Here is a 15,449-nt window from a genome sequence, read left to right as displayed (position 1 = left end):
GAACACGTCGCTGCCCCGGGGGTCACAGCGGGGGAAGCGAAGGTCACATTAAAGTGGGACTGCCCCTTATTTCCTTCAGATGACTGAAATGTTGTTAACTTTTCATTTTCTCTCTTTTTATATTCCTCCTCTTGATCTCTCTTGTTGGTCTTTTCTCTCTCTTCACGTCAAGTACTAGAGGTCAGGGGTATTTTATTATGTCACCCAAGAAGTGTTTACGGAGCACATTGCCCGTCATAGCTTCACACATGGTGACATCATATGTGGACTGGCGTACAGGAGACCCCAGTGTGGGCTGGTGAAGCGTGAAGTAAGACGTGTGCCACACAGCAACATGCGGTGTGTTCACGGTGGCTTTTGCCAAATGTTCAAAGACCGCGGAGAAGCTAGATGTCTCTGTGTGAGTCTCTGAGCCAGCAGTGTGGCTCAGGTGAAGTCTGTTTTTTTGTTGCTTAGTCACTAAGTCGTGTCCGACTCCTTGTGACCCTATGGACTATAGCCTGCCCGGCTTCTCTGTCCATGGGGATTCTCTGGGCAAGAATACTGGAGTGGGTTGCCATTTCCTCCTCCAGGGGATCTTCCTGATCCAGGGATCAAACCTGCGTCTCCTGTGTCTCCTGCATTGCAGATGGAGTCTTTACTGCTGAGCCACCAGGGAAGCCCCAAGTACAAGTCTACAGGGGAGGGTGGGTAATCTTTGACAGACTCAGCCCCAACCATGCAGAATAGATCTTAATGCTTTAGGTATATGAACATGGTATATGACGTTTAGGTAAACACAGTATAATGTTTTAGGTATAAAAATAACACGAGCATCACGGCATTTAGAACATTTGGTCGTAGTCTGCTCGGTTCGCGTTTGGACAGGGGATGGCAGCCTGACCACTAGAGTCTTGCCTGTGCCCTCTGCCTCGGTGATCTTTGGAGAAGGGCAGTGTTGCCGTCAGCCCAGAGTGGCCCCTCAGTCACGGCTGTACTGAAGCAAAACCACCACAAATGTCCCCTCCGGAGGACGAAACCCAGACAGGTGACCTGATTTTCAGGTCATGTCTGCCAAAGAGGGTCTCTGTGCTGAGGACTTGGAGATGATGGGGTCCTTTTTTTTTTTTTTTTTCACACTGACTATAAATTGACAGGCTCCTCTTGGAGATAATCTGTAGATCGATGCTCTCAAGACAAAGAAAACTTCGAATGTCACCCAAGAGACCAAAACGGCACACAGTGACTATGATTTACTTCGTTTGACTTTGTCTCGAGTAGCATCTCCACCCAGGAGGAGGGTGGGGTTGTGTGGAGTCTACACAGAGCAGGACACGAGGGGCACAGCCGCTCGGCCCACCTCGTCCAGTGTCTAAAGCCCAGTTCTTCTCTTTGAGCACAAATACCTCCAAAGTGAAGAGCAACTCTTCGAGCCACTAAAACTTTCTGGAAACACCACCTGGAGAGCACCACTGCCTTCTGCTTTTACTGTGTATCTGCCACGTGAAAGAAGCATCTCCAGTGCCAGAACCCGTGTGGGCTTCCCGGCCCTGACAAGTGGGTACGTCCAATCGCATCTACCTCTCATCACAAACGAAGGTTTCTTTGTGGCTGTTTATAATCGTCGTAAGTGTTGATTGAGATAATGCAGAAATGGATGACCCAGAGACTCATCACCTCTAGAGAACTTGCAACTCTGGTTTCAGGAGTGAATAAATACATCATGATAAATATATAAGAGTCATTCGTATAACAGCACAAAGCTAACGACACAATCCCTGGACCGCCGTTGGCTCCCCACTCAGGGGCCAGCCCAGGGCAGGGGGTGCCTGTGTTTCTTCATTACTGGGATGGGTGATCATGACCGGAAAAGCCTTGCATCCCTCATGGGAAGGAATCCCAGGGGCTGGGACTCCCTGCTGGTTCTTCTCTGTACCTCCTCACCCCATCTGGGCTGGGATCCATGCAGCTCTCTCCTTCTGGGTTCTGTTCTCAAACCCAGATCCTTCTTGGCAGTCACGAAACCAGGTTAAAATGTGCTCTTTCAGTTCCTGTTCCCTCTGGGTCTAGCTTTCTACTACGTAATCTGATAAAGCATTTCCTTCTAAAGCACGGAAGAATGACCGTACAGTGAACTTCATTTGGTGATGTGTCTGGGAGGATTATCTTCTTCCTAACTAAAGGATTAGGGCGCCTGAGTTCTGAACGAGCTGGAGACGTTGCATAGAGCTTGTCCTTACCTCCTGAACACAGTGTTCCTTCCCATCCCCTGCCCCAAATCATGCAATTTCTCACTCTAAAAGAAGGAGCCTGTGAAGGGAGTAGATCTTATCCTGCTTCATGGGATTTGAATACTCAGTCAGACTCTGGGAAAACAGCAGCAAGGAACAACCAAAAACCATAAATATTATTTTTTCCCTAGAATGTCCCATGCTCTGCAGATTGTAAAAAGCACTGAGTGACTTAGGGAAAGACACTCCCAAGGAGGGGAAAAAATCAATACAACAGCAACCTTTGCAGGCAATCTTGTGAAAGGTCACTTTGAATCACCTTGCATTTGTTGATCGATTTTTCTCACGAGACACATTTAAAACATAGGTGAGGGATCAGATTTACCAACAAACACGTAGCAGAACAGAAATTACAAACCTGCTTGAAGCTTCCCCTTGCTCTTTCCTTCAGGTGCGTGCAGACAGAAGAAAAATGATGATACATGGTGAACACATTTACAGCACTTGATAATGACCAAACTGGGGAATCAAGTACCTTGATTAATCCTTTCTTTTCGAGCAAGAGCCATAGAAGCAAAACACTTCATCATAAATGTATCCAAATTTCTAACTTGTGTTCTTTGTGGCACAGACCCGAGATACCGCCCACATGTGACCGAAAGCTATAGAGTCTTCATCAGCCAAAGTCATCCAGGGTTTAGGAAAAAGTGGTTCTGATCTAACCAGCATCAGTAAGGACTCTTAGAACTGCTGTGCTGGTTACAGTGAAGCTGGAGTCCCTGTGGTTCAGGCAGACCCTGGGGCTATTTAATCTGCTTTAGTTCATGTGTGACTGTGGTTTTGTATGTTAATGACTTGTTGAGGAAGATTTGTTTTTTTTTTTAATGTGAATTCCTTGCAGGAAATTAGGCACATAGCCAACCTAGCTTAGTGTTGGGTGGTCTAATAAACTGTTGTAGGAAATTTGGGTCTACCCAACATGGTGTAGGGTCCCCACTCTTTGTAAATGAGCTGTGTGTCCTTGGGCACGTGGCTCACTTTCTTGTGGGTCTCAATTTTCTTATGAATGAATGGAAGGCCTTGAAGTTGAAAATCTCTAAATTCTAACTCCCTAAGGTGCCACGTGGCCCCGGGGAGCTTGATGATCCACACAGCTTCATAAACTATCTGACTCATTTCCCCAAATAGCATAGTTATTGGTGCTTCACCCTCTGCACAGCCTTCACTCTCTTTGAGATGAAAATCAAGAAAAGTGTTCCTTCCCTAAATCCTTCTGTCGTTAAAACAAAACTTTGCAATTGCTAAGACCTCCAAAGTGCATGCAGCAGACGAACTGGATCAGAAAGGAGAGTGTCCGGAAGATCTGAGGAGCATCTCTGCCCCCGCCCCCTCACAGCCGTTCCATCATCCTTCTCCCTGGGATAACGATGAGCAGTCAAGGCAGCCCACAGTGTCTCTCACTGGGAGGACAAGATCTCAGGCTTCGGTCTTTACTGATAACAAAGTCATTGTTGCTTCTCCTGCTGTTGATAGTATAATCTCTCCCTTGACCAGCTATTTAAAATCATAGTCCCCAATGCCCCCCTAATTCCTCCTCTACTTTACTTTTCTCTTTAGCTCTTAGCATCATCTACTCTATTAAATGTTTTGCTTATTTATTTTTACTGTCTCTTCCCAGTATCTCTTGCATTTAGACTCCTTGAGCTCAGCCTGAGATTCTCTTGGCTTTCCTCCTCCATTGCTGCACTCCCTGTGCCCAGAGCAGCACTGTGACCCAGTAGGTGCTGTAGGGGAGCAGAATGTGGCACCTCCAAAATCTGGCACCTCAAAGTGTGTCTCTGGCATGAGGATAAATTCAGGCTGATTTTCTTTCTTTATTTATTTATTTTCTTTCTTTATTTTTAATTGAAGGATAATGACAATATTGTATGGTTTCTGCCATAGATCAGCAAGGATCAGCCATAGGGATACATATGTCCCTTCCCTCTTGAGCCTCAGGCTGATTAATTTTTTTAAGAAAAGGAAGTCTTAGGAAGTTTTTCTTGTTATCTCTCCCTTAACGACCTAAAAGAATTTAGATAAAGGGCCTGCTTCCCCAGAATAGGGCTGTCACCAGAGAGGTCTGTGAGGGTGATGGGCCGGGTGTGGTGGGGACGCTCGGCAGGGCCTGGAGGTGACTGTCTCCACCAGAGTCCTCTCCGAGTCCTGCCTTCTCTGCTAGTCCAACCAGCAGAGGCAACTCCTTTGCCAAGCAGCTGCTTCCCTGTCTCCAGGTGCGCTGCCTTCCTCCCAAACCAGACCCGACACCCTCCTTTGTCTTCAGCTGAAGGTGGAGTTTAAGGAGAGGGCTTTGGCACTTCTGTCGAGTCACTCCGTTCTCCTGGGTCCCTCTCATGTGAACATATTGCTAAACTCTTGATTTTCTCCTGTTAATCTGTCTCAAGTCAACTTAATTCTTAGACCATCTGGAAGGACCTAGAAAGGCAGAGGGAAATGCCTTCCTCCCCGACTGTGCTCATGTCTGCATGAACCCATGAATGAGTGAATGAACTTACCCTTCAGAGATTCTTAACCTGAAACACTCTAGGAAATCCATGATGTGAAGAAGAAGTTTTGATCTGTTTCTTACTACATCACTCTGCAGTTGGTAAGCCAGTTAGTTACAAATGTAAAATTATCCCTCTAAGTCATTGTAAATTAGCCTCCTCACAAACCTACACATTTGATTAAAGCAGGATTGTTTCTGAAGCAAAGGTTCTGAACTTGTCTTCAGGGAGTTTGTAAATACATTAAAATTGTAGGCAAAATTTTGATTTTGGGGCATTGAATATTTTTCTTGAGAAAGAGTCCATAATTAACCATCATGTTTTCAATGGTTTAACAAAAAACGACAATAACAGCAAGGATTAGAACCATGCAGTTTGGGACAATAAACTATGAACTGAAGGGAGAGGAGCTTTGCAGTGGCTGTTGTCCTCCTGGGCACATACTTGTCATTCATAAATAAGGCTGAGACCCAGAGGCTCCCGGGCTCAGGGAGACGAGAGGGAGGGGAGGGTGCTGGTGGCCACAGAGGGCAGGATGAAGGCAGGGTATGTGCACAAATTTCTCCACTCCCACTAAAAACAGGGAAAATATCAGAAAAAAAGAAGCCATGGGAGTAAAACAACAGTTTGTGCACTGCAAGAATTTGACTCATTACTGAATAGCTTTTCCAGGTTTCAGGATGGCTTTGAAACCAAAAATGGCAGGAAGTGGGAAGCCAAATAATCACACATAATAAAATAATAGCCTACGCTCTCCTGTCACTCGAGAGCCTTCTTTTGTTTTCCTTTTTTTTCCCACTAGCCTACCTCTTACACATTCCCCAGCAACCTTCCTGGAGATGAGACATACACTTTCTATACAATTCCCGTTTTTGATTCATATATACCCAAGGAATAGATGGCACACCAGTTATATTCCTTTTTTGTTTTAAAATACTAAAACTTTGAAAGAATCTAATACTGATGTTTTAAAATACTAAAACTTTGAAAGAATCTAATACTGAATAAGGGGAATTTCACTGAATTCTGAGATCTGAATGAAAAGTGGATTCTATCCCTGCTGAGACTGCGCCCCCTCCAGCATCCTGGGTCAGTGCATCTCTGTCGCAGGTGCTGGCACAGGTGTGACCCTGACCTCCCCCGTAGGGTCAGAGGTGACCTTGGCCAGCTCTCATCATCACCTATGGATGTGAACCCCAGGCTCAGGGCAGCGCAGGGAAGCATTGTAACAGATCCCATGAGTTAATAACGGTCCCACAGATCTCCTGGGAGACAGTGGCTCCAGGGAGCCAGCTGTGAGGGCTGCCCCAGCTGGTTTCCTGCACTGTGTAAGAAGAGTCTTCTCGGACCGTCACAGTCATCAGCTGCCTCCAATCCCACGAGGCCCTGGGACTAAGGCTGTAATGGGCTCTGAAAGGGGACAGCAGGCACTCAGATGCACTCTGCACAATCCAGGGACTGACCACTAGTCCAGCGGGTGACTCACAGCAAGCCTCTGGCTTACTGGCTTTGCTAGTTTCACTGAGGATTTCTTTAATTAGATAGTGATTATGGTTTAGTGTGTCAGCTGAACCACAGTCCAGGCTTCCAGGACTAGGGATTGTTTGGGAATTAAAGATGCTGTGGCAGCCCTCAGTCTGTGTAGCATCTTCCCAGCCGCCTCCCTTCCAAGCACAGGGGGGTGTGACTCCCCCACCCTGAGCTGAAGCATAGCCAGGTGACCTATTTGGCAGATAACATATGAATGGAGGTAAGGTCTCTTTAAATTTTGAACACTAATCCCAAACTGAACTGGAGTGCTCCCCTTACCTCACTGTATCCACTTCTCTTGTTTCACTACTGATGTCTGTTTGATCTGCAAGTGAAGCTCAACACCTGTCCTGTCCTGTAAGGAGTCCCTCATGGAGAAATGACTTTGAGGGACTTAAATGTGCAGACACAATGCTTCCCAAACAGCCTTTTGTTGGGTCAGGTGATGGGGGGCGTTTTAACAGTCACTGTTTTTCCAGAACCACAGCATTTACCTTAGGAATTCTGGCGGGCTTTATGAAATGAGATGTTAGAAAATAAGCATGAAACAGTAAAAATAAGTCTTTATAAAGTTTAGATTCTTTTCACCTTTAAGCCCAATATGTGGATGGTGAGCAATAATACTGAGTCCATTCAGTTTCATACCTGAGCTGTTACCAAACAGGTTTGAATCTCAAAAAACAACAGAGAATAAGACACTCCTCGAATCGACACATTGTGTATGTGTGTGGTTATGGGTGTGTGTGTGGTTGTGTGTGTGTGGTTTGTTTCACAAACTTAAGGAGACTCAGCTACAGCACCGACTGTCACACTGACACCTACTTGGTGGGGCTGCAGGTGTGCAAGGCCTTCAGGTGCGGCTTCCAGGTTGCAACGGAGACAGATTTCTCATCGGCTGCGTAACTACGCCAAACGCACTGCACACGGCACACGTGGGGACATAAGAAAGAAAAACAAGAGAGAAGGGGAGAGAATGCAGTGAGGAGGAGATAAGCAAATTCATACAGATGATGCATCTTTTCCTTGTTATGTTCAGCCCCGATAAACACCTGAGTTGAAGAAGATTCTGGCATTTTTGGTTAACTGTCATACATATTCCATCACATCTGAAGAACTGCTTTTCAAAATAACTCATATCAAAAGTAAAAGCACGACAAAGCCTAACACAGGAGTTTTGGGACTGGTTAGGGGAAGACATGGGAGGTGACCATGCCTCCTGGGAGCACGCACTTCATCACCACTTGTGAGAGAAAGGAAATCCGTAGTGCAATTAGTAAATTAATTAGTAAGCTAGCTGGTTAACTGCTGACCACCAGGGCATGTTAGTGATATACTGAAATCCCTTGAGGTTGAACCACACAGTACTTCTAATGCTAACAATGAAGGCACTGTTAAACAAGGTGGGGCAATGTATTCTCAGGAATATGACCGCAAAGCACACAAGGATTTAACGTTGGCATCTAAGAACACGTTCATAGGTCTTTGACGTAAAACACAAGCTTGGTCTACTTCACATAATTATACCCCATACATGTGATACAAAGTATTTTCATGTAACTCTCACAAATTGGAGTCTGGATTAAGACCTTATTTTGTAAATAAGAAAATAAAGGCTCAGATAAATCAAGAAATTAACACAAGGATGGCAGAGGTGAGACGTCATCTCAGGTTGCCTGGCTCTTGGTCTTAGCATCCCTCCCTGGTCCTTGCTGCCTGCTTGGTGACTGCTGTTGGAAGCTTCCCTCTGAACTGTCTATCAGAGAGATAGCCTGCACTTACTTGCCACAGAGATTTTGGTGAATTTCTTCCTTTGCAATAAGTCTGAAAACATCTCTAGGGACCAAGTGTTTACTCTACTCTCCTGAGAGGAAAATTTTTAAGTCATAAATCAAAACATTCTATTTTGTGTGGCAAATTCATATAAACAGGTCACAATCCTGTTGTCTGACCCTCATTCATGATTTTGAAACCTACGATGAAGAAAACAGTAATCTAATAATATTCCTTTCCATGAGATGATCATTGAATAAATGTGTGCAGAAAAAAAGACTTAAAATTGATATAACTAATCTGGAAAACTTTGGCCATATTTATTATAGCTGAAGTATAAATACCCTATAGGACAGCTACTCACTCTTACATCTATATTTAACAGATATGCTTATAAGTTCATCAAAAGAGGTACACTATAATGTTGTAAACAGCACTATTTCTTTTTAACCTTAATATTAATTTTCCTATGTATTTATTTATTGAAGTAAATGGCAAAGAGATGGGGAAATAGTGGAAACAGTGGCTGACTTTATTTGTTTGGGCTCCAAAATCGCTGTAGATGGTGATTGCAGCCATGAAATTAAAAGATGCTTACTCCTTGGAAGGAAAGTTATGACCAATCTAGACAGCATATTAAAAAACAGAGACATTACTTTGTCAACAAAGGTCCATCTAGTCAAGGCTACGGTTTTTCCAGTAGTCATGTATGGATGTGAGAGTTGGACCATAAAGAAAGCTGAGTGCAGAAGAATTGATGCTTTTGAACTGTGGTATTGGAGAAGGCTCTTGAGAGTCTCTTGGACTGCAAAGAGATCCAACCAGTCCATCCTAAAGGAGATCAGTCCTGAGTGTTCTTTGGAAGGACTGATGCTGAAGCTGAAACTCCAATACTTCGGCCTGGAAAAGACCCCGATGCTGGGAAAGATTGAGGGCAGGAGGAGAAGGGGACGACAGAGGATCAGATGGTTGGGTGGCATCACCGTCTCAATGGACATGAGTTTGGGTAAACTCCGGGAGTTGGTGATGTACAGGGAGGCCTGGCGTGCTGCGGTTCATGGGGTCTCGAAGAGTTGGACACGACTGAGCAACCAAACCAAACTGAACTGAACTGAAGTTGGTGCACAATATACATGTATACAATATAGTCATTCACAATTTTTAAAGGTTTATATTTCATTTGTAGTTATAAAATATTGGCTTGGAGTTCCCTGGTGGCACAGTGGATAGGAATATGGCTGCCGATGCAGAGGACACAGGTTAGATCCCTGTTCCGGGAAGATTCCATGGAGCAACTAAGCCACACGCCACGACTTCTGAGCCTGTACTTTAGAATCTGTAAACTGTAACTACCGAGACTTTGTGCTCCAACTGCTGAGGCCCAAGTGGCTAGAGCCTGTGTTTTGTAACAAGAGAAGCCACCAGCAATGAGAAGTCCATGCACTAAAAAGAGAAGTATTCCTTGCTTGCTGAAACTATAGAAAGTTGGCACAAAGCAACGAGGACCCAGCAAAGCCCAAAGTAAAGGAGTAAACAAAGAAATAAAATTATAAAAAAATAAACTATTGGCTGTATTCCCATGTTGCACAACACAGCCTTGTAGCCTATTTATTTTATACATAATAGTTTGTACATCTTAATCCCCTACCTTTATCTTGCCCCTCCCCTCTCCACTGGTAGCCACTATTAATATGCTGTTCTCTCTACCTGTGAGTCTCACCAGCTCTAGCCCTTTTAAAAAAACTGAAGTAGAGTTGATTTACACTGTTGTGTTAGGTATCGCAAAGTAATTCTGTTATACATATATCTAGTTATTTTCAGATTCTTTTCCTATACAGGTTATTACAGAGTATTGTGTGTAGTTTCTTGTGCTATACATTAGGTCTTTATTCATCTATTTTATATATAGTATTGTGCATATTTTAATCCTAAACTCTTAGTTTAATCCTGCCCTGCATCTTTTCCCTTTGGTAATCATAGATTTGTTTGTTTTCTATGTCTAAACAGGGTACGTGCAGGCTAAGTTGCTTCAGTCGTGTCCAACTCTTTGTGACTCTATGGACTGTAGCCCACCAGGCTCCTCTGTCCACAGGATTCTCCAGGCAAGAATACTGGAGTGGGTTGCCATGCCCTTCTCCAGGGGCTCTTCTGGACCCAGGGATAGAACCCACGTCTCTTATGTCTCCTGCATTGTCAGGTGAGTTGTTTACCACTAGAGCCACCTGGGAAGCCTTCCTAATCAACCGAAGTCAGGAATGTTTAAGCAGCTGTCAGGACAATGAACAGGTGGGCTGTGGTATGTTAACACAGTGGAGCATCACACAGGAACCGTCCACTATAACTATGCCCAACAATGTGGATGAACTTTACATGAATACTGTTGAGTGAGACAAACAAGACACAGAAGAGTACATACTCTGTGCTTCTACTTCCCCAAAGTACAAAAGCAGGGGAGCCTATCCTTGCTGTTAGCAGGCAGTGTGGAGCTCCCCTGGGGGAGGGGGGGACCCTGAGACCCTGGGGTGCTGATCTGGTCTGCTCTTCCACTCGTTGCTGGAGACATGCAGCACAGTTTTCTAGGAGCTGTGCTGCATTCCTCAAGCACCTTATACTTCAATAAGATGTTCCAGAGTGATATAAAAAAGTGGGGAAATATATAGTAGGACCTGAGGGGTTTTATGTTATTGAGAAAGGTTTAAATAATCGATGCCACTTCCTTGCCCAGAGCCTTCCTCACACAGCTCATGTTGATATAACCTACAAATCTCTCAAGACTTATGCTACGCATCGTGGCAGCTTATAGAGAACAAGCAATTATTGTATCATCTTGAAACATTAATTTTGGCAAATACTGTACAAACACAATCTACAAGTGATATAGAGTAATCAGTAAAGACACATGGTTTTATTATTGCAGCCAAAGAATTGATGCTTTTGAACTGTGATGCTAGAGAAGACTCTTGAGAGTTGCTTGGACTGCAAGGAGATCAAACTCATCAATCCTCAAGGAAATCAACCCTGAATATTCATTGAAGGACTGATGCTGAAGCTGAAGCTCCAATACTTTGGCCACCTGATGCAAAGAGCCAACTGATTGGAAAAGACCCTGATGCTGGGAAAGATTTGAGGCAGGAGGAGAAGGGGGTAACAGAGGATGAGATAGTTGGATGGCATCACCTACTTGATGGGCATGAATTTGAACACATTCTGGGAGCTAGTGAAGGGAAGCCTGGCGTGCTGCAGTCCATGGGGTCACAAAGAGCTGGATATGACTGAGCAAGTGAACAACAACTTCTATAGTGAAGGCCAGAGGGCCCATCCCCACCCATGTGGCTTTAATAAGACAACTTTCATGGAAGGAGTCAGATGTATGTGAACTCAGATACTTTGGAAGCAGGACTCACGTAGACGTTAGAAGTACACAGCAGGTCTGAGCATTATTAGATAAAAGTGGAAAAAAATTGAAACAACAGTACGCCCCCCCCAAAAAAAAATGGGACCAAGACATTACCTGCCAACATTATAAAGAACTAGGGGCAAAAGAGGCCACTCTTAGAAAATTGAACATTTTCTTAGCAGTGAGATCTGGCTTCTTACTCTTTTTCTATCAAATTTATCTCAACAGCTAAGCTCTATTCCCTCCATCATGCTTCTCCTAAAAATATCTTATGAATGGGAGAACAGGGAAGCCAGCGGCCCCTGCCTCAGGGCTGATGCTAGTCAGCAAAGAGGCAGCGGAGCGAGTCTATTATTCTCACCCTCCAATACCTCTGTCCTCTGCTCAGCTCTCCTCAGCTAATCGCTTCTTGAAGCTGAACCCAAGGCCACAGCCATGTGATCCAGGAGCCAGCGCTCCTCTCTTCAAGGCTAAAATGACATGGTGGTTAGCAAGACATTGCCTTGAGGGACTTAATTTATATGGCACATGCACTCCCATGGATGAGTCAGCAAGAAACAAAACGAAAGCCAGGTTCACCGTTTACCATGCAAGCTGGTGCTTGAGGCAGCCAAACAAGTTCACACTTTGGTCTCTAATGATGAGCACCATGTCAGTGTAATTATGCTTTAGGGAGGATTTAGTAGTTTGTTCCAGAGAAGGCAATGGCACCCCACTCCAGTACTCTTGCCTGGAAAATCCCATGGATGGAGGAGCCTGGTAGGCTGCAGTCCATGGGGTCGCTAAGAGTCGGACACGACTGAGCGACTTCACTTTCACTTTTCACTTTCATGCACTGGAGAAGGAAATGGCAACCCACTCCAGTTTTCTTGCCTGGAGAATCCCAGGGACGGGGAGCCTGGTGGGCTGCTGTCTATGGGGTCGCACAGAATTGGACACGACTGAAGCAACTTAGCAGCAGCAGCAGTTTGTTCTGTCTGGAGCATTATAGCTATGGAATGTTGGATTCTTTCTGGAAATCTTAATTGTGGCTGATCATCCAAAGGTATAGCTAACATGGAACAACTTTTTCAAGGTACAGAATTTAAGAAGCTGGAGAACAAAAATATTTAGGGTAAAAACCAGTCATTTCTTTTTTTCCAATTTACTTCTCACTCATTTTTGTTCTTTAATGGCAACCCCTTCAATTTTTATAGCTTTTGCTTTTAAGAATCCTTATTTTAGGGATTGCTCTCACATCTCTTTGAGGTTTTTAATTTTCTTACCATAGAAGATAATGACATAGCCATGTACACACGTGCCCCTGTCTCATCCTACTGAAAAATTTTAGTTAATTCTAGTTAACTTTCAGTTAACTTTAGTTAACTGTTTATGCTTGCGTTACTTTGACCACATAACCATGGTTCCTAGCTCAGAAATGTGATGTACTGTTGATTACTATTTTCTTCCCTGTATAATTAATTTTGGCTTTTTGTAGAGTTCAGTTCAGTTCTGTTAGTCGCTCAGTCGTGTCTGACCCTTTGTGACCCCATGGACTGCAGCACACCAGGTCTCCCTGTCCATCACCAACTCCCAGAGTTCATTCAAACTCGTGTCTATTGAGTTGGTGATGCCATCCAACCATCTCATCCCGTGTCATCCCCTTCTCCTCTTGCCTTCAATCTTTCCCAGCATCAGGGTCTTTTCAATTGAGCCAGCTCTTTGCATCAGGTGGCCAAAGTATTGGAGCTTCAGCTTCAGCATCAGTCCTTCCATTGAATATTCAGGACTGATTTCCTTTAGGATGGACTGGTTGGATCTCCTTTCTGTCCAAGGGACTTCCAAGAGTCTTCTCCAACACCACAGTTCAAAAGCATCAATACTTCGGCGCTCAGCTTTCTTTATGGTCCAACTCTCACAGCCATACATGACCACTGGAAAAACCATAGCCTTGACTAGATGGACCTTTGTTGACAAGCTAATGTCTCTGCTTTTTAATATACTGTCTAGGTAGACTTTGTAGAGTTCAGTTCAGTTCAGTCGCTCAGTCATGTCCGACTCTTTGCGACCCCATGAATCACAGCATGCCAGGCCTCCCTGTCCATCACCAACTCCCGGAGTTCACTCAGACTCATGTCCATCGAGTCAGTGATGCCATCAAGCCATCTCATCCTCTGTTGTCCCCTTCTCCTCCTGCCCCCAATCCCTCCCAGCATCAGGGTCTTTTCCAATGCATCAGCTCTTCGAATGAGGTGGCCAAAGTATTGGAGTTTCAGTTTCAGCATCAGTCCTTCCAATGAACACCCAGGACTGATCTCCTTTAGAATGGACTGGTTGGATCTCCTTGAAGTCCAAGGGACTCTCAAGAGTCTTCTCCAACACCACAGTTCAGAAGCATCAATTCTTTGGTGCTCAGCTTTCTTCATAGTCCAACTCTCACATCCATACATTTGTAGAGTTAGTATTACCCTACTCTAATTTATTGATTTGCCTTTATGTACCTATGAGGAAAACATTCCTAAACTTTGGAACAGAACTCAAAAATTCTATTCATCAGCTATGTTGAGAAAGCTGTGAGTCCACTGTGTCTCCCTGACGACTTCTCCCCAGGCCTGCCCTGAGCTCTCTGAGCTCTCCTTCCTGTGTGGCATCTCTTGTTCCCTGGATTCCATGTTTCCTTCCTCTCTTGGTTCATGTCCTTGTTTTGGAGGATCAATTCAAGCAGCTTTTCCTTCTCCTTCTTTTTTTTGGACTTCAGTTTTATTGAGGTATAATTGACTTATAAAATTATGAGATCTTCAAAGTTTACATCATGATGGTTTAATGTATGTATACATTTTGAAAGAATCTCCTTCATTTAGGCAATCCATCACCTCACATATTTGTCTTTTTTTTGTTTGGTGTGGAACATTTAAGTTCTACAATCATAGCAAATTTCAGTTATACAACATGGTTATCAGTGACAGTCCCCACGTTTCACATTAGATCCTCAGAACCTATTCATTCTCATAGCTGAAAGCTTGTACCCTTTCATCCTATTTCCCCACCTTCCAGCTCCTGGCAATCACTTTTTGCTTCTGTTTCTATATGGACATTTAAAAAAAAAATTCTGGATTCTACGTATAAGTGAGACCATGCAGTATTTGTCTTTTTGCCTGGCTCTCTCGCTTTGTATAATAACAAGGTCCATCTGTGTTGTTGCAACATACATACATATATACATATGCATATACATTGCAAAGAAAACCAGCATGGAGGTTCCTCAGAAAATTAAAAACAGAACCACCATATGATTCAGCAATCCCACTTACAGCTGTACAGCCAATTAAAGACATGGAAACAATCCAAGTGGCCATCAACAGATGAATGGATAAGGAAAATGTAAAATATATATATTGGCTTCTTGAGTAAGTGTAAATGGTAGGTAAAATGTTGAGATTTTGCATATCTGAAAACGTCTTTATGTGACTGTCACACTCCATGAATATTATGGCTGGATAAAAAATTCTAGATTGGACATAATTTTCCTCCACAATTTTGAAACTATTGTTCCACTGTCTTCTAATTTTAAGGTTACTAATGAGAAATCCATGCAATCTAGATTCAGGACCCTTTGGGTATGTTCTGCTCAGAAAGCATTTAGGATTCACTTTCTTGCAAGAGTTCTCATATTTCACAAGGGTATCCCGTGAAGCTTTTTTGTTATCAGGGCTGAGCCCTTGCAGGGGTTGGGGGGTGGGTAGGTCTTTTACTGTGGCCACTCCTGTCCTTCAGTTCTGGAGATCCAGAATATGAAATTTCTTTGACAAAATGCTACCTTCAGTTTTCCTGTACTCTTTGTGAAGTATTTATGTTGGCTGAATATTTGATCTCCTGGAATGGTTATCCAAATTTCCTACTTTTTTGTTTCTTTTTTCATCTCTTTTTATTCTACTTTTCTAGATTTTCAGTTTTATCTCCGTTTCTGTTTTCTTCTTTTTCTGAAGTCATGATTTTCATATCTAGGATGATTTTTTT

At 43.7% G+C, this 15,449-nt stretch overlaps 1 protein-coding gene across 3 annotated transcripts in view; it reads right to left on the bottom strand.

Moving 5' to 3' along the window:
- Positions 1-15,449, bottom strand: part of KCNQ5 (potassium voltage-gated channel subfamily Q member 5) — a 649,180-nt gene that overhangs the window by 88,770 nt on the left and 544,961 nt on the right. For 2 of the 3 annotated variants that reach the window (XM_024996913.2, XM_024996915.2), the window contains exon 8: positions 7,109-7,203. In XM_024996913.2, the coding sequence (XP_024852681.1) occupies positions 7,109-7,203 (95 nt within the window). Of the gene's footprint in view, positions 1-2,628; positions 2,656-7,108; positions 7,204-15,449 lie in introns of all 3 variants that reach the window. The other variant, XM_024996914.2, reaches the window with a different exon arrangement.

This window comes from Bos taurus, chromosome 9 (genome assembly GCF_002263795.3).
Source record: "Bos taurus isolate L1 Dominette 01449 registration number 42190680 breed Hereford chromosome 9, ARS-UCD2.0, whole genome shotgun sequence".
NCBI classification, from domain to species: Eukaryota; Metazoa; Chordata; class Mammalia; order Artiodactyla; family Bovidae; genus Bos; species Bos taurus.
Note: the sequence above shows the minus strand (reverse complement) of the source record. Positions and strands in the feature narration are given on the sequence as shown.